This window comes from Leptonotus elevatus, chromosome 6, assembly GCF_054856555.1.
Source record: "Leptonotus elevatus isolate MCC_2025b chromosome 6, RoL_Lele_1.0, whole genome shotgun sequence".
NCBI classification, from domain to species: domain Eukaryota; kingdom Metazoa; phylum Chordata; class Actinopteri; order Syngnathiformes; family Syngnathidae; genus Leptonotus; species Leptonotus elevatus.
In genome coordinates, this window is record NC_141244.1 from 19,566,809 (window position 1) to 19,587,484 (window position 20,676).

General features: G+C 39.7%; 1 protein-coding gene across 3 annotated transcripts in view; it reads left to right on the top strand.

Annotated features, from left to right (window-relative positions):
* rftn1b (raftlin, lipid raft linker 1b) overlaps nt 1–18,891 on the top strand; it is a 79,184-nt gene extending 60,293 nt beyond the window's left edge. For all 3 annotated transcript variants that reach the window (XM_086078272.1, XM_086078275.1, XM_086078274.1), the window contains 4 exons: nt 2,750–2,865; nt 8,152–8,255; nt 12,871–12,946; nt 13,385–18,891. In XM_086078272.1, coding sequence (XP_085934398.1) covers nt 2,750–2,865; nt 8,152–8,255; nt 12,871–12,946; nt 13,385–13,924 — 836 coding nt within the window. In that variant the 3' untranslated portion in view covers nt 13,925–18,891. The remainder of the gene's footprint in view (nt 1–2,749; nt 2,866–8,151; nt 8,256–12,870; nt 12,947–13,384) is intronic.
* Nucleotides 18,892–20,676: the final 1,785 nt, after the last annotated feature.

Genomic DNA, 20,676 nt, shown 5'->3' on the forward strand with positions numbered 1-20,676 from the left:
TCTTTCGGTATCCATAGGTCATTACAGACCTTTTGCGGGAGGGAGTCAATTACAGTACTGACAGATTTGTGCTATTCAGTCGTTTACTGCCATGTGGAGTCTGCCCGGCAACAGGGATTACCAGCCTTCCTACGAGATGCACACGCACACACACGTTCACCACATCCGTCCCGTCCACTGTGTGAAATATAAATGAGCTGTCAGCGCCGGTCCCGGCCTCCATTTTGAAATGGGCAGACATGACCTGGTCACACGCTGTCTCCGAGCCTTTAATGCGCACACACTAATGAGCACAAAATGATGTATATTTCATTTTTCATCTCACACCGTCATTTATTGATGATTAACCACCCATAAGGCATCGCTTTGACATCAAACATCAGCATTCACCCGGCGGTGCGGCTTTCCCCTGGTGAATATGTGTCACTCAGAGGGCAAAACAAAATCCAGAACAGCTCTAGCCCCTTTCACACTGCCAGTTAAAGTTTGCTGTTAAACGGATTCATAGAAGAAAACAAGATTTAAACAGAATTTTGTCCAAACAAGTCTGCTAGCTTAAATGCTAACATACGTGTAACCTTCGCTAGATGTAAGATGTTTCTGCGAATTCACCTCTGAACAGATTTTCTAAGGGATAACGAATCCCGCGTTATCCGCCTATAAATCAATGTGAAATGTCTTCCCTTCCTTTCTGTCGGCGTACCAAGCCCAGTAAGGTACATGAAGGACACAATGCAGTGTGCTGATTGGTTAACGGAAAATAGTCACTACCTAAAATGGTTAGAGGACCAAAAATAAAAAATAAAAAAGCAAGTCTGGAGGTTTGAATGGTATTGAAGGGGGGGGGGGGTCTTGGGGGTCTGGAGTGAACAATGTCTGCATTAAAGCGAGCCAGCAGATGTCTGAAACATCTTCAATTGAGAGTGCACCAGTCCTAATTAGGTTTTGGGGGGGGGGCATCTATATGAATCCCCTCGCTGTCTGTCTGCTTTTCTATCCTCCTTCCTGTCGCTCCAGCCACAGGCACCGCCCCTCCCACCCCAACACTATTATTGGGGTCTCGTAATGAAATGTGGAGTGTCTTGTGTTGCGTCTGGGCTCCGGCAAACTGTATTAGTGTGGAAATGGCAGGGCAGTAATGAGAAAGCACTCAGGGCCAGCCTGCATGACCGTGTGTGTATGCGTATGTGTGTGTGTTTCAAAGGAATAGCAAGAGACACGGGGTGTGTATGGGGGGGAAGGGGGGGCGGGAGGGGTCATGAAGGCCAGTGTGTCTGGGATGTGATGCGGAGGAAATATATCAGCATTGGAGCATGTTTGAGATCATGTGACTCAGTCACTCCTTTTGCACTTCCTTTTTCCTGCATCATATCCTACATAAATAAACATCTCATGTATTTATTGCTGCTCCATTGTTCTTAAAATAAATAAATAAATAAAACGCATCTAATCTGGTCCTATGACTTGTATATATTAAAATTAGGAAGAAGGTAGGAAGAAGTAGTGGTAGTCATGCATTCTTTATAGCAGGGGGCAGTAACGCACCCAAAAAAGTATTTGCCACCCGCCAAAAGAAAGCAGAAGAAATGGTAAAAAAAATAAATAATGGTAGTCACGGCAACGAATGTGTGACATATCACTAGTTTGCGGCTTCCTTACACCACAGCGATTTATAGCACCTAAAGGCAGAATGACTTTTGAATTTTCTTCCTAATGAACCTCTTGACAAATCTTACTGAATCCGACTCATGTTGTGAGGAAACATTCATGGTGAAAAATGCAGAAAACTTTGAAAAAGCGCCTAAAATTTGCAAAACAGTTTTTACGCTTGGAGGGGGTGAGTTTTGAAGCGTATCCCAAAAAAAAAAGGAAAATGCGAATTTTGTCGATGGAAACAGGTTTTGCGAATAAACGCTGATAAGACCAGATACACGTCACACGTTTTGACCGGATATTACGTCACACGTACGCAATGGCGGACGATAAAGTAAAGTTTGTTTGGGAGGACGACGATACAGAAATCTTCTTGGAATTAATTAAAGAAGCAAATATTAATGCAATTTTAGATGGAAAGCAGCAAAGAAACGCTACAAAATTACAAAAGCAAACTCCTACGACGTCACTTCCTGTTTTTCTTCTTTTTTTAAGTTACTGGTGGATCCCATCTCTATGGTGTATACTGCCACCTACAGCGGCGGAGTCCCCTTTCTATATTCGCAAAAGACGAAAAGATGGAAACGGGCATAAGTCGCATGACTGTTTTGCACATTTTCAGTAAATTTGCTTAAAAAAATTCCAAACCATTGTATGGAAACCTGACTTGTGAGAGTTCATCTCCTCGAGGTATTTCAACGAACTGCACATAGTTCTGTATGGAACATGACATTTGCTGATACTGGCACTAAACATGTACTTAACGTTTTTTATTAGCAGATGTATAACTTGTTTATTATGTATTAAAAACGTACACAATGTAATGTGAATTTAAGACATTGTGCTTCCTGCATTTACTGTTTTAGCATTCATAAGCGATACAATGAAAATGACAGGAAATAGATCAAATAAATTTACTTTGCTAAATTTTCTGCTTGTACCGTAAAATGTTAAGTTAGCGACCACCTGTGTTGAAAGCAATTGTTGTTGAAGTTGAAGGTTACAAATATGTAAAATGATTTCTAAAACACTTGCTCTTATAAGTGTTTTTTTTCTTGGCTGTTCACGGCCGCCATGTTTTCCTTCCTCTCTGCAGATTTGCTTCCCAAATCTGTGGAAAGCGTCTTCGTGTTCCAGGAAGCCGGCGAAGGCGAAGGCGAAGCCAACACCACCTACGACGCCATCGTGGTGGAGCAGTGGACCGTCATTGACGTCAGTAAACATTTGAGCATTTATTAGCATTTTAACTCATTCACTGTCATTGACGGCTATAGACGTCAAAAATTCATTTGAACTATATTAGTTTCACATTTTTTCCACTTTTGTTAACAAGAGTATGAAAACCTAGAATTAGTTTTATTGTGCATTTATAACAGATATAAAATTTGTGATCGATCGATTAATTACAATTTTTAAAAAATTAATCGTCTGACGCCCCTAATTTTTTTATAATCTTTTCTCTTTTTTTTTTTATTAGGGGCATCAGGCGATTACGATTTTTAATTGTAATCATATGACTTCACTAGTTAACTCAAGATTAATCACAAATTGTATATCTGTTCTAAATGTACAATAGCTTTTTTCTAGGTTTTCATACTCTTGTTAACAAAAGTAGAAAATGTGAAATTCATTTTTGACGTCTATAGCCGTGAATGGCAGTGAATGAGTTAACAACAGGATGTACGACATATTTTACCCGTGGTTCTCGTCAAGTGGTTGCAGTGCTTTGCATGAAAACTGTTGATTTTCTCGCAAGACTATTTGAGGCATTCTGAAGCCAAACGAGCTCCCCGGTGTCAGAAAACTTGCTCTCAATGGGATAAAGGCCCAAAAATAAAAACACCCAAGAAAGTCTAAAAACAACACGAGCATTTTCTGAAGAACCCTGATCACAACCCTATTGAACATTTGTGGGTAACGGTACCAACAATAGTGTCTTTTTTTTTTCTTTTTCTTTTGCTTTCACCACTTTTGTTGGTTGTTTTTATTATTTGTGGAATGAAACATTGAAACATGCAGTACATCTTATTGACATATTGACTGTGTGCGTGTAGCGCTTATCAGCTCCCGATTACATCTTCCGTCAGCCAAGGTTTGGTGCGAAAATGGATTTCTGTCCGGTGTGTTTAAAAGGCGTGCGGATGCCTGCTCGTCCACGCGTGTGCTCTCTACTGCATGTGCGTGTATACAGATGCTATCTCGCTAATGGAATTTAGACTTTTCTAAGTGTGAAAGGACGTTTTCCTTGTCCCGCCAATTCACCTCTTGGCGGCCCACTGCCGCACTGGCGGTCTTAACGAGCTAATAAGGAGGCAACTCCGTGAAGTGCAGCCAATCATATGACACAGTGCACAAGATATATTATACAATATATTGTACATGGAATATAACATTTTTGGTTGATTTGTCATTTTTACTAGCTCACAACGTTTGGCCCGATTTATCAATATACCAAAAAAACGTCTCACTTAAGAAAATGGCTTTCACCGTTTAATGTACAGAATATATTTCTTTATTATGTAAAACTGACATCTTAAACAAGAGGATTAAACATTGTATACTTTAACACAAAAATGTTCCCCCAAACCATATCAATTAATCTAACAAAAGTCTACTAGCTTGATGCTAACATAGATTAGCATAGATGTTATGGTAAATCTAAACTTTGAAACGACTGCAAACAGTTGTTTGACACAATGTCGTCCGGCAACTTCAGCCATCTTAGCAACCAAGTCATTGACGGTGAAACTCTTTGAAATGAACAATTATTATTAGTTATTTTGACTTCAGCGTCTAAAACAAGTCACATAAGCGATCTTATTTAACCCGTTTGCATTACTCTTTATCCTCATCACGCCGTTTACTTCAAGAGGCTTCAAACAACTGCAAAAGCTTGACTTCAATGACTTCAATTAAACAGGATGTTGCCTTAAAAACATCTGCACGATGTTCTGAGCATTTACGAGTCTAAATCCATTGATTTAGCGTAACACGGGGCTCGCAGTGATTGCCGGTGAGCAGCGTTCCTTCCTTTTTATCGAACCAGCGAAACCTGACAGGCCGAGCGCGACCTCTCACGTTGAGCGCTGGTGCAAATTAGCCCCGCTGCTATCTGGGTCGCCTGTTCTCTCACCTCCGCCAGGGAGAACTGAGATATCGCACGCTGCAAGGCATGTGCGACACGCAAGCTGGTGACGTGTTCGTTCGTCTTCAGCATGAAGGAGGCTTCCAATCAAAGAATGCACCCGCGTTGATACGCGTACATAATCAAATGTGATACTTTTTTAGACCTTGTGAGTGTTTTGGAAAACCAAACTCCATTAAGTAGCAGATGTTTGTAGGTTTATGTTTCCGATAACATCAACCGTATGCTCATTTCTGTTATCTCATCGATGGTGTTTCATATTATATGTTAGCATAAAGAGAGCAATTTGGATTATACGAACAGATGTGGTTTGTTCACGCCGCACCCAACCACACTGAGTGGCCCCTTCAACCCCCTAACCCCACAATTTTATTTTTTTTAACAAACCCCAAAACATTATTTCTTACATATGTTCTGCAAAAACAGCAGGGAAATGTGTAACAAACAAATAAATAAATCCCAGTTTAAAAAAAATGGGAAAATGCTAAAATATTTTCAAATTTGATAAACCACAAGTGTGCAGGAGTCGACTATAGTTTTAAGTAAGTTGTAATATCACCATTCACCACTAGAGGGCAGACATGACTTATTTGCACTTACACTGGGTCTTACACTGCCCATTACTGCAACGTGAGTAGACCAAATATTTTTGAGGTGAATTTGGAATGACAAAAATGCAATTTTAATGCACTTAATATGGTTTGTTTATGTTTTTTGTTTTTTATTCATTTATTTTTTTAAGACAGTGGATCTTTCATACATGCATTGAGAAATGCATTATGAAACATTAAGATCATGTTTTTTTTTTTCCATATTTGAAATTTTTGTCATACATCAGATTAGGAAGCCCATGAGCCTACAGTATGTAGCCCCCAGTAGCACTGATGACAAATTGTGGCCCACTCCATCATTTAAGTTGCCCTTAGTAGTCTAAAATAATATAATGGAAGATCGTACAAATTCTGTTTTGACAAGAGAAGAAACAGTGTCATTTGGATGTTTGGATTGCTAGGTGACATTTACATTTAAAATAATTAATTAGCATTTTTTGGGGGGAGGGGGGGAGTTTCTCTTAAAATAAACACAAAAGAACAGCAGACACCCGAGCAGGTGTGTCGTCTTTAAACAAAACCCAACGAAACTCAAAACTCCGCATGAATAAAAATGAAGCGAGTGAACGCAAAAACAAGCTGAACTTTGACGTGGTTTGTGAGGAAGACAACTTTTTATGATTTGAGGCGAGGGTTTAACGCTGTTGACATTTGAATGCAGAATGCATGCAGTTGTTTACTTGCAGAACACGTCTAGCGCTTATCACTTATTTCTCTTGCCTGACATTTTTATGTTTATTTTTCCGCTTTCCCTCCAGGCTGCGTTTGGCTCGTACGTCATTGAATGAGTTTGAATTGCATTTAAATCTTTGTGATGTTTGACATTTATTATGTGTGTCTGTTTGCGGGCCTCATTACCTTTTCCCATTTATTTGTCTTATCAAAGTGCATTAATTCAGACTTCATTTGCTTCATTTCCTGTTTGAGGTTACTAGTTCCTTTTATTACGTTTTGGTACATGCATTCTACATCGGCAATTTGCATGAAAAATGTCAGCATTTGATTTTTATTTCACACGCTCGCTCAGAACTTGAATTAAATTAAAAGGTTCACGGAGCTAAGAGGAAAGCTTTACTGGAAAACAATTCAGAGGGCAAACAAAATGTTCACGTTTTATTTTACTTTATGCACTTTTGCCCACTAAGAGTTTGTATTATAAGGTTACATGCACATTTTTCTGTCAAATAACACAAGACTTCCACTAAATCCCAACAGATTTTCCTTAAATCCCACAACATTTACATTAAATCTCACGAGACTTCTGCTAAATCCCACAAGACTTCTGTTAAATCCCACGAGATTTATGTTAAATCTCCCGAGACATCTGCTAAATCCCCAGAGACTCCTGTTAAATCCCGCGAGACTTCTGTTAAATTCCGTGAGACTTCTACTAAACCCCATGAGACATCTACTAAATCCCACAAGATTTTGGTTAAAATGTCACGAGACTTCTACTAAATCCCATGAGTTCTGTTAAATCTCACAAAACTTCTGCTAAATCCCACAAGACTTTTATTAAATCTTATGAGATTTATGTTGGCGTGTGTGAAATCTCACGAGACTTCTATTAAATCCCACGAGACTTATGCGAAATCCCACAATACTTATGTGAAATCTCACGAGACTTGTGCAAAATCTCACAAGATTTATTTGCAATCTAATTAGATCTATGCAAAATTCTGAGACTTCACAAGACTTATGTGAAATCTCACAAGACTTTTATTAAATCCTACGAGACTTATGTGAAATCTCAAGTGACTTACATGAAATCTCACAAGACTTATGTGAAATCTCACGAGACTCGTGTGAAAGCTCACGAGACTTATGTGAAATCTCATGAGATTTATGCGAAATCCTATGATACTTCACAAGACTTGTTAAATCTCACAAGACTTATATTAAATCCTACGAGACTTATGTGAAATCTCACAAGGCTTACATGAAATCTCACAAGACTTATGCGAAATCTCACAAGACGTATGTGAAATCTCACGGGATTTATGTGAAATCTCATGAGATTTTTGCAAAATCCTATGAGACTTCACAAGACTTATGTGAAATCTCACGAAACTTCTATTAACTCCTACGAGACTTATGTGAAATCTCACAAGACTTATGTGCAATCTCATGAGATTTATGCAAAATCCCATGAGACTTCACAAGACTTGTGTAAAATCTCACAAGACCTCTGCAAAATCCCACAAGACTTCCATTAAATCTCACAAGACTTCTACAAAATCCCATGAGAGTTCTGTTAAATCCCACTTCTTCCAAATCACACAACACCGCTAAATCAAGACAACCTTAAATCTCAAGACTTCTGCTCTTACTTTGAATGTTCTTCCAACACAATGTTTTCTTCAAATTTCTATGTTTCCTGATAGTGAGCTGTCTCGTAAAAATAAATAAAAATAAAACAGCAAGACATGAATGTTCGCCACAAAGTGAGTAGTTTCACTGAGCAGCCTGTTTGTTCAAGGTCTTAGTGTGCTGACAAACGCTTGTCATCAGCTCAGCGCGTTGCTATGTTGACTCATAGCAACTGGGGATTTTTTGCCGTGCTTGGTTCATTTTTCCAACCTTTTTCGAAAACTCCAACATGACACAAAAGCCTTGAATAAAAGCACCGATACGCATAATCATATGCAAGAGTTGATGCTGTTTTTAAGCCTCGCTTATTGTTTTTCAGCGCTGCACGTGGCAAGGTTGATTGTAATAAGCGGTGTGTGTCTTTCCACACAGGGTTTGCAGGTGAAGGCTGATTATGTTCCCCTGCTGCAGTCCTTGGCCATGTACGGATGGAGACTCACCTGTGTGCTGCCAACACCTGTCATCAAGACCAACAGGTAATCACCCATGCTTAACATTTGGCAGCAGTGACACCACCTGCCATTTTTGGAAAATTCAACCCGAAGCTAATTTCACTTAGAAACACGAAATTTGGCAGCTGTGTCTATCAGGAGAAGATCCATGAAAAAGTCTCAAAACGTGCGTGATAAGACACAGGAAGTCTGCACTTTTTTTGCTTTGTCCATTCCCAAAGTCTTTAAAAGGCAAAGTGTTTGTCCATTTGCTACCAAATTTGAATATACTAAATTCTGGAGCATTATTGTTTTTGTCATTGCGTGTGTGTGCCGAGCATGGTTGTGACTCCTGAAAGCTCTTAATAGGTCATCTCCTTTCACACTTGTTTGTGGCTGTTTCTCTCCACCATCATTTGGCCCAGATTGTATGAAGTGGAACAGAGCCAGCATGCACACCTTGTCTTGAGTTGCGGTTCAAACAAACTTCCTGCTCTAAGACGCTGACCTAAATCTGCTTCTCAGCAACTTTTAAAGCAGAGCAGCTGCCGCCCGTCACAGGAAAACCTCCACGCTGAAACGCTTTCTCGGCTAAGCCCGCACTGACGCATCCGCTTTTGGTTAAGAGAAGGTGGAACATAAACTTCATGTGTCAAAGCTTCGACACTTGTATGAAAAGCTCCTAAATGCTGTGGTAAGGTTACTCAAGCTAGTTCAAAAACTGAAGTCATATTTTGGGATGAGAATCAAACGATTAAATTAAAAGAAGATATATGAAGTCTGCTATAAAAAAAAATAAAAAAAATCCCATTCTAAAAATTATTTAATAAATGATTTCATTAATTAAAAAGCTTTTATTTTAATCCATGGGTAGAAATGGGCATCTGAAAGTAAAAAAAAATCCATAACAAAAAGAGACTTTTAAAGGTAAAAAAATAATAAAATAAAATAAACATAATTAACACATGCACTCCCAGCCAATGTCACTGAAGCAACCCCCTTCGCTCCCGACTGTTTTACTGGATTTTGACCCACAGAATATTGTGTTCTATTGCTATAAAAACATGGAACCTACCAAAAGAAAGATTAGGGTCTCTTTTTTTTTCAGGACAAAAAAAGTATATGTCTATCTGTTTCTGTTTTGTAGCAATTAGCATTAGAATATAGCTAAGTTTCATCCTTATTCACAAATCTGTTGAAAACGCTGGGGGAAAAGCTTTTTTGCAACATGGCCCTGGTTGATCTCTGATACTCTGGTGCTACCTGCTGGCCGTTTTTTGTAATAACTACCATTGCTTTAAGCGTCCTCTTTAGGTCAGAGGCTGCACCAAAGCCTTCTGTACTGTATGCTCTAGCATAAAAAACAAACAAACATAAAAATATATATATATATATATATATATATATATATATATATATATATATATATATATATATAAATTTTTGGGAGCAGAGAGTTGAAAGTTCCATAGTTGGAAGTTTTTCTTCTTTTTTTACAGGCTTCTAATGGCAGAATAATAATAATTAAAAATTCCACTGGTGGAAATGGGCTTTTTACAGTAAGGGAAAAAAAAGAAAACTTTTACAGGCTTGATTGTAATAATAATAATAATAATAAAATGAGTAAGAAGAAAAATTCCACACAATTGACGATACCAAAAGGGATGCTGACACTAAAACAAAACAAAACTGATTATAAAATTGTCTCAAAAATATAAAAATATCCATATTTTGTTCTGGGGTTGAATCTAGTATGCGGAAGGATGATATCACAGTACCAGTATTTCAGTATCAGCCCGCCCACAGCAAGCCCTTTTTATTTCAACCCGATCTGTTGTAAACGCTGCATAAAACAGTTCAGTCAGTTCACGTTTCCATTGACAAAAAGCTGCGATACGTCGATACTAATGGAGAGAAGTGTTACATATTTCCATCAGCACATTGACTGAGTGTTTTTCTTTCCTCTTTCACAACTGATTCATGATCTCACATAGCATCCACCCCCCCCCCCCCCCCCCACCCCCGAGCATCCCTCCGTCTTACCCCCTTTACACGCAAAGTGCCTCCACGCCGCAACACAACAGAGCTAATTAATCAAGCCGGCCTAGATAGAGTACAACAAGCAGCTTATTTCTCACCCAGCCTGCAAACAGTTTGATGATACATTTCACTCTGATACTCATTAGGCGTGTTTGCGCGGCGGCTATTGCTCGCTCGCTCGTTGAAACAACATGTCTGCAAATGTTTTTTTGTTTTTTTTGTCTCGTCTGAAATGGATGCTAACGGACGCTCGGCTGGCGTCTCCGCGCAACATTAGCTCGTCGCGCCTTGGCTGCATTCAATTAGTGTAGCTGGTGATTACATTTCGCAGCCATTAAGTCATTTCTCATCGTTCGACGATTAAAAAAAAAAAAAAAAGGACGGCAAGAACACATAAAAGCCTTGTTCGATTGATGACTGCATAGGAAAACAAAAGCTCACAGTCATTACGACAACGAGAAAGACCAAACGGACTATTGGACTTGATCTCAGTTTATACCAATGATAATTTATTAAGGTTTGACAATATCTGAAGAACTGTTACTAGCGTAAAACTTCAAATTCATATATAGATATATAAATAAAAGTAGGTTTTTGCTTAGGACCGATCCTCACATAAAGACAATCAGGCTGGTAGGCCGCTAAGCAGCCACTTCCAAATATGGGCACGCTTGTACCTGTGCCTTGCGGTAAACACCCAAAAAACCTAAGTGCCGTGTGAAAAAGCCTCAACTACCTTGAACCATAATACCTGAAAACTGTAGCTGTTCAAGTGCCAACAATAAATAATCAACGTCTTGTTTGATTTGGCCGCCTTGTGCTGTACCTTCCAAATTATTATAAATAAAACAACACCAACTAGAAACCAGTCAAGGACAAATCTTACAGTGTAGAGTCCACTGTCCATTTTAAGAGCAGTTTGTGACTTTTCATGTGCTTTTTTGAAGCCTTCTTCCATGTTGTATTAGGACGCTACCACCTCCAGGTCTATTCAATAGTGAGTAGATGTGACGTCTTACTCGCGCAGCAGAGTGTTGCACAAAGGCCTGTCATTTCCTCAACAAGCTGGACTGAAGCTTCTGCTGGGAAATCGCGCTGGCTTTTTCGCCTTTGATTCCCCGGGAAGCCGTCCGGCAATCTTGACAGCCTAGAGAATAGCTCACAGAGATGGCGCGAGGAGGCCGTTAATGGAAAAATGTGTTTTGTGAGGCTTTTTTTTTGGTGGAAAAGAACTCTTGCATCTATTTCATGTTGCGAAATGGAATATTTGTAGCAGGGCTTTTAATGTTGCTGAGCCGTCATCAAGCCGCCGGAGCTCTTACTTGTGGGCGACGTGGACGGCTCCATTTTAGTCCAAAACAGCAGGATGGAACATGAAAGCCATAAAGCAGAAGCAAACAAAGCTGTCAGCATCAGCCTGTAGCGGCCCATTTAGAAAAAAACAAAACAAAACAGAGCAGACGTCTCGTTAATGAGTGCGGCGTAAAGAAAGACTGAAAGGATTGGAATCATAGAGGGGCGCCGACCCAAAACCTGACACGGGCCCATGTGGAAGCCATAGAAGCTTTAGTTCGGTGGGAAAAAAAGATGCTCCAAGACAAATTACAAAGTGTGAAAGTGGCGCTGACAAATGACGGCAGTTAAGAGGGCACGGTTCCGCAAAACCAGCGGATGAGAGCGGCTGGGAAGTCGCCTCTTTGTCAAGAGTCGTCGTCTCGAATACAGACAGGACTCAAGTTTATCTTGCTTCCACACTACAAACGGCAGGACAAGTCATCCAAAATACATCACGTAGAAGATAAAACTGCTTTTTTCTTCCTTCTCGATGACAACGTGCGCATTACGTTATATCTGTTTGCAACTTTCAAAAAGATAGAATACTGCAAATCCGCAAGGTATTTGTGTGTGTGTGTGGTTTTACCGCCTCATTTAGAAGCCAGTCACCACATATTACACAGAACGGGCTTGGTATGTTACAAGAACCACCTGCAGCAATGAATATGGAGGATTTTAAGTAAGACTGCTGATATCGTCGGGTAAATGCAGCATTTTTTCTTGGAAGTTGTAGGCTTTGCTTCTGTCCCTTATTTAGCTTTTTCCCCTTTCTAAAGAAGCTCCCAAATAAGTGTGTTTGTTTGTCTTTACTCATTTTCTTATGGCTTGTGGGCAGAGAAGAGCTGTATGTACAGATGCACCTTTCAGACTCTGACAATCAATACTTTTGTTCAATCTATGTGCATCCTGGTACCAAATGGTCTGCGGACCGGTCGGGGACCATTGCACCTTTTGTCTCTCAAAAGTGCTATAGAAACTTAACTTTCCTAACACAAGGTCTTGTGTCAGAGACCAAAGTATTTACTCTCAAGACCAAGACCAGGAAAATTTGTAACCAGGTCTTGGTCTCGACTTGAAGGCAACTCAGGATGAAATGCATTTGGGACTTCAGCGTTTGTATGTCAAGAATGGAGCAACCGCCCCAGAATACAAAACTGGAAGAACCACCAGCCAAACATTTCAACCTTGGCAGAGATCTGGAAAAAACTAAAGTCATACCAAAAAATGTGATGCCTACCAAGAAACGTATGGATCATGCCATTCCCTGTTCTTGTGTCCTCTGTAGCGATGGCAGTCTGGCAACCAAACAGATTGTGTTCCTGCAGCGACCCGTCTTGAGCCGGAAGCGGAGGGAATCCAAGGTACGCGACCTCACTTTTCTTTTGTTCTTTTCCTGGCTAATGTCATAGCTCCGTGGCCCCTTCCAGGTGTTTTCCCTTTTATTTTTGTCCAATACAATGGGCCCTCTGTTAGCGTTATGGTGAATTCCTTGGCAGTGGGCGAAATGTTGACAGAAGCAGAGCTGGACATTTATTGTAGATGACCCCGAATAGTAGTGATAACCCCTGAAGTTAACCTTTGTGTGAGTAGAATGACACAACACAGTTAATAGGCCAAATATTTAGGAGATAGCAAAAGTCAACCAGATTCCGTGTCTGTTTTTCTGCACCGTTCGTCTTGAGACGATGACTTCTCTCCTCTGACCTTAATAGTCAGATTTGTTTCATTTTAAACAGTTGTGTCTTCATTATGTACTTTGCCAAATGCTGCCACGCTAATGCAAACTTCCCATGTTACAGAAACTGATCTTCAAACCTCGCGGTAAGACCAACAAAAATGGCATCAAACACAAAAACAAGAAGGCTCAACCTAAACCGGAAAAAGACATGAAGATTCCCAATCACGTGGAAAAGGTTGGAAATGAGGAAGATGAGAAACCGAACGGGCAAGATGGAAAGATTGAAGACACAAACGCCGTCAATGTAGAAACTCTCCAAACGAAAGAGGAAGTGACTGAAGTGGTAGAAGAGATAGAAAGGGAAACATCTGAACTTGACGAAGAGGGATTGACAGAGCCTTTAGAGAGGACAGACGCCCAGGAAGTCACAGAAGCTACTGATGCTGACAAAAAGGAGGCCGAGGCCGAGACCGAGACCGTGGACGAGCAGGAAGTTGAAGCTTTGGTGGAAAATGGCCTAGAAATGGACGAAGACAAAAATGAAGATAAACCAGACCAGAACCAATCCAAGACTGAAGACTCAGTCGGCCTGGATGTCAAGGACAAGGATATGGTGGCAGATTCACAGACCCCAACGATAAACGAAATCCTACAAGAGTAGACCGGAATTGTGGAAACCCTACCTCTGAAAGCTTAAACTTGAGACAGGGTTCACACCGACACATTTTTTGGACTTGGAGCGTCACGAGCTGCATCGACCTCTAAAACTGTCATCTTTCATCCACCGACTGCTGTATAACCACACGTTGTGAATGTACCACGAATCCCTGGAGGACCTGAAGGAACCAATTGAAGATGCTCGGACTGGACTTCAACCTCAAACTCGAGCTTGCAGTTTGTTTGCTGGCCTGCACACCTTCTGCCTTTAAAGGGATAAGGAGTGCCGCATGAATGATGTAGACAGAAAAAAAAACAATTGGGACTCTCTTTTGGAGAAAATCCAAAAAGACAACAACAAAGAACACTGGCCAACCCCCATCGTACTACTGACTGCCTAAAGACAAAAAAAAACCTTCTGATTCGTTCAGTTTTGCGTGATCTGAAGGGTTGCCTTGACTAGAAGGCCAATAATGGGGGAGGACTTTGTTTGCGACAGGCAATCCAAAGTAGCGTCGGAGCGACAACATTGACTGCTACACTCACCTTGCATACAGAATGTTCCAAACAAGCACATGTGAAATTCACGGGAATGCCATGTAGCTTTAATGTTTGAGGATGGATTCCTACTCAGTGTTCCTCATCAAGGTCCGTAGCAGAGGTGGCAAATCCAGGTCCAGAAAGTAAAAAACCTGCCACAGTTTGGCTTTAGCCCCTAATGCTAGCTGGCTAGCTCCCTAAAAAGTAAACAAGCACTATGGGAGCTAGCTAGGGAGCTGCTAGCTAGCACATGGGGCTAAAGCCAAACTGGGGCAGGGTTTTTACTTTCTGGTCCACAGTACCATTAGCTGCAAGCTAAAGGTTAGCATTATTTACATTTGTGGTGTCTTAATTGTGGGGTGAATTCAAATACAGGAAGTTGTCAATTTACAACTGAGTTAGCGGTTGCGTAACTTGAATTTGTACGCAAGTCAGAACATGCTGAAGTCTAACGAATTAACCTAAAATCATACATTTCTAGAAAGTCACAATTAAAGTAAATGTTTGTATGAAAATCACAAATATAAAACAGTCTAATGAAAATCAAGTATGATGCTAACTGACGTATTCTCACGCCATTGCGCAAACTCGCTCATCGCACGCCGTCCGTAAATCACGTAAACTTGGACCGTCTTAAAACCACATTTTCCACGAAATTTCACTTGGCGACAATCCACCCCAAAAAAAAAACACGTGCAAACTGCCAGGATGAGAATTGAGCTAAATAAAACGAACGCAAGGTGCCTGTGGCGCAAAAAAACGGAATTTAAATGAATTGGCTCGTTTTGAAGTAATAGAAGCAAGCGTGGCTTCTACCGCCGGCTATTTAAGCGTTCCCCAGCGGGTGTTGTTTGTAACAATAAGCGAGTTGCGAGATGGCGTTTGAGGGCGGCGTGCAGTAATAGGCGGGACAGCGGGTGGGTCGCCAAAGTGAGACGCGTCCACGGCCGCTACACGGTTGCTCATTAGGTCGCTAATGGCTTTTGTCGTTAGGACGTCTGTCAGGAATCAGGCATTTCTTACACCAGGAGAGGGAGGAGTTCTTTTATCGACAATAATGTCCACCCCAGGAAAATTGCTTTCAGATTTCACACAGTTCACACTTGAATGTGAACTGAAAGTTTTTTTCTGGTTTTGATTGTTTTGCTGTTTAAATGTAACAGTTGCCCCCGAGCCAGATGCATTGTGTTTGCTCGTGTGGTTTTTTTGTCTGGTGATGTTTTTGTGTAGAGCGGAAAAAATATGCGAGACCAGTTAGCCTTAACGAGTCTAATTGTCTTGATTTATTTGTTGTCGATTTATTAAGTAAATTGTTGCTTGGAGGACTTTCCCATATGTAAAAATACCTGAAAAATTAGCTTAGTAGCGCCACCCAGAATCGTATCCACCCAGAGCCAGTGTCACTTAGTTTGCAATGGGAAATTTAGTAGTCTTGTCTAGGCATGGGCTGATGATAGATTAAAGCGAACATATTGGGTATTAAAATTACAGCTGTAAAATGTATTTATTTGCAAATACGTGTAAACATAATGAATACGTTCAAATGTATTTGCAAGTAAACATACTTGTAGGCTAAATGCTGAATATGTTGCATTTTTACCCCAAAAAACAAGTATCGAGTATTGACTTGTAAAAAAAGAAATTGAAAATAGCATTTTGTCTACATTATACCAATAAGTTCGAAAATGATGTAAGTAAAAAAAAATTATTTGCAATTTTTATGATTTATTATGTTTCCAGGGCATGATTTCTTGCCATTATGCCATGGGGCATGCGCAAGGCAATCCCTTGTGGCACTACACGAGAAAATGCTATATTTTTAGCATTTAGCTTACAAGTATCTTCAAACGTATTTAAATACGTCTAAATGTATTTTCCAGTCAAAGCTGTTTCCGCCACATTGGCAGTCCCACGCTTATGTACTTATTTGAAATATTAGAGTAAATCAAAAACAGCATTTTTTTTTTTTATTCAACGTGCCATGTTAAGTTTAAATAAAGAAACACATACATAAATGATAACATTCTTATTTTTATTTAGTAAGTAAGTCACAGTGTCCCATCGCTGGTGAGCTATTTTGAGAACAAATCTGGGGGTATTCATGTTGTCCTTGGGGCTAACCAGTACACGCCGACACCTACACATATACTGTAAATGTTTTTCAAAGGGCATACCCCATCCTCCTCCTCCGTGCGTAACTGCTCGCCAAAAAAAGTGACATTAAAAGTTATTTGAAGGCAATTCACATCAAAGAGGCGTCTGTTTTACTCAACTCTGCAAGCAGCCCTGCTTAGAAGTGTCCTCAAAAAAAAAGAAAAGAAGAGCTCATTACCAGTGACAGATAATATAAGCGGTTATTGAAACCTTAACATTTTCATACCATAGTAAACCGGTAATCGGCCCATGCCTAGTCTTGCCTATTATGAGTAGACCCACAAAAAACGTCTTAAATCCATGCAGAAGTCGGCTTATTTTGCTTTTCAAGTGACCATTTTAGGGTCAGTTTCCATCGATCCTCGCAGACAGAAATTATTATTTTTTAAATCCTAATTCAGCCCGCAAAAGCCAATTCCACAGGAAATTTGGCAGACTACTGAAAATTGTCTGCAATTGCTACCAAATTTGAACGAGACAGATGAGCGAGGCTTTAATGTTGATTATTATCGTATTTCACAGACTGTTGTTTTTTTAAAAATGTACATTTGAGGCACACAAGTGACACTTATTTTCAGTGTTTTGAAGGTGACATCGCTGCAACGTTGCAGAGGGGAGACGACATTTGAAATATGATTTGAACGTTTTTATGCGAGTTGCCTGCCTGCCTGCCATATTGACCAACCCATGCTTCGAGCTACCTCCCGAGGGTTTCTTGGTTTGAAGCCCTTCCCGACGGCAAAGTCTGAGGTCATACTTAATGGCCGCCCGGGTTCAAGGGTCACATTTGGCCGTCGGATTGATTTTTCCAGAGGGGAGAAAGCACTCTTAATTGTGTTCCAAGATGTGAAGAACATTGTCTCCCTGGTGGAGGAATTTTTTGGGGCTGCTCTTGGGCTTTGATTGAATGTTTTATTTCATGTTTTATTTCATGTTTTATTTCACTTATGCAAATCACTTAACCCCTTCACACCCGCATTTTTTCTGCTGGACATTTTATTAGATTTTTACTGATTTGGACTCTTCCCACATAAGAACAACATGGACATTTTTTGGAGGGGTTATCTCATGTTCTTATTTGTTATAGTGGACGCCAGGGTAGTATGGCTTTAACGTGTTGTAAACCTACCAAGCGTATATGTAACATTTTTAACATGAACATCATGCAAATCATCTTATGAATGTGATTGGTTAGCCAGGATTCCAATCATAAACCAAAAGTGTTGACGACATCCACATTATGCGTTTTATTGCTTTAGACACACGCGAATATGTCATTTAGACTGCAATCATCGACGGGTCTGAAGGGGTTAGGGGTCACAGACGTCATGTATTGACATTTACTACATTACAATTTTAAATGAGAGTCCACCGCCGCTGATTGCTTCCGTCTTATGAAAGAGGCATCCACTTTTGATTGAAAGTGGCAATAAGCTAAAAATTCTCATTTAGTAATAATAAATATATTGGAAGAAAACACCTCATTAAAGAATATTAACCATACGTGCTTTTCTTTCATAATTTACCATAAAAATATGTGAGATGAATTAGGAATTTTCAGTGACAGTGACGATATCAAGGGTCAATACTAGTGTATTGATACTGTATCATGACGGGCAATATGATACGATGATATGATATGATATGATATGGTTAACATTGCCATATGCTAGTGCTAACATGTTAACGTTTAACTGTACATCGTTGGCGGTACACGGAGGTTACAGACCAAACACGATGGCAACGATACTGGACAAAATTGTGATTCGGATATCGATATTTTGTCACATTGTATCTCAAGTTCTCAATTTTGCCTTCACACATCCGTTTTCATCATTGCCAGGAATTTACTTTAATAAATGTCACTTATGTTCGTCTTTTGTTTTATTTTGTTCAACATGTCAATCAGCAATCCATTGGCCTGCCCTCCCCTCAATGACATCATCAAGGTCACATGATAGCAGTTTGTTTGTCTGAACATTCCATTCCGACATGCACGAACGGCCGTAACCTTGACAGGCGCTCCCATCACGAGACCCGCGGAACGCCGTCTTTTCCCGATAAGAGGCCAACCGCACTCTAGGGATTGTGGTTAATTGTGTTTTATTTGTTTACGTTAGGAAGGAGACATTTGAATATTTCATCATTCCAGCTGCCTGTTTGTGTATGAAAAGATAACATGCCAGTGATGGTGCCAACGTATTCTTTATATCTGTATGCTGTCCCGTCCATCTACGTTGTTATTATTGTTACCCGCCGCCGCTGCATCTGTACAATTTGTACATTATAAAAGTATTTATATTTAATGTCCACATGTGTGCTTCTTTATTGGGTTCTTAAACAATGCCATGGAATTGATGGCAATTGTAGTAAACTATTAGTAAAGTATAATGCAAATGTTATGTTGTGTTTTTATCAGTCAACATTTATTTAACTCATTCACTGGCATTGACGGCTATAGACGTCAAAAATTCATTTAAACTATTTCTATTAGTTTCACATATTTTTTCCACTTTTGTTAACAAGAGTGTGAAAAACTAGATTTTTTTATTGTACATTTAGAACAGATATACATTTTTTGATTAATCGTGAGTTAACTAGTGAATTAATGCAATTAATTACAATTAAAAATTAATCCCCTGGCGCCCCTAATTTTTCATTATTTTATTAATCGCGTCAGACGATTACATTTTTTAATTGTAATTAATCACATGACTTCAATAATTAACTCACGATTAATCACAAATTGTATATCTGTTCTAAATGTTCAATAATTGTTTTTTAGGTTTTCATACTCTTAATTACAAAAGTGGAAAAAAGTGTCAAACTAATACAAATAGTTCAAAAACATTTTTTTTATGTCTATAGCCGTTAATGGCAGTGAATGAGTTCATCAATTAGTCATAAATTACAAACTTCCAAAAATTTACACATTATGGATAGATTGTTATATACATGACAGTAATTATTGATGCATATCACATTACAACTCTAATTCATTTCCTACTCTCATGTCTTAATCAAATAATCTCATTAGCACTCTAACCCATGTTTTGTTGATGGCGTCATTAAACCAGAACGTCATTAAATGTGCATTCGGCCCTCGATTTTGCTCAGTGGTAAAAGGTCAAAAGTTTGCATCTAACACTGATGGGATATTTGCGCCGCTGTTGCGCCGCAGCACGGCACCCAAGGGCCGCATTACACGCTTGGACACACACACACACACACACACGCACACATGCAGTGTGTAAACACACAAATGTGGCTTGTGAACGTGTAGCAAATGGATGGATGCGAAAATCCTAATAATGCCACGAGGCCCCAGCACGGCCCTCGCAGGTCAATATTTCAGCCCATAATAACGCGGCTCGGCGTTATGAAGGGCCCACAAGGCCGACTCGATCCATACTGCTCACAGACTAAAAGATCATTAAGAGCAAACACCCAACACCAAAGCACTCTGCTGCCTGCATTGATTGATTGCTAATTGAAGACATTGACGAGTCAATCACGCACACATGGAGACATCATGAAAGGTTTGCATGTCTATTATGTGGAATCCACAGGACCTTATTGAATTATACAGCATCTCAACTGACTCTTTTTAACAATAGTCATTTTTCCAAAAGGCTTTTCATGTATAATGTAGTCGAAGGGGGAGAATAATTGACACCGATGGGAATAATAATAATAAAAGTGGTCAATTTTCAGCTCCTAAGTTCAACTCGAGCCTTAAAAAAATAGCTCAATCACACCGGATGTGCTACTGTTTGTGGTACTTGTCTCCCTCAGTGCCACACTGCCCTCTAGTGGAAAACGGTGCTGCAACATCAAGAGCACGAGGTAAAAAAGAAAAAGGTACATTTTAAATGAAACGCTACAAATACATTTTCAGGGACATTAAATAAGTCATTAACAAAAATATATATAAATAATTAAAGCTTTAAAAAAAAAAAAGAAGATATCTTGTAAATTGTGGTAGTGTAGCAGATAACTTAAGTTTACTTCCTTACTTGGCTCCTTCAAACTAAAACGGCCAACTTCCTGTTCAGTTTCAGA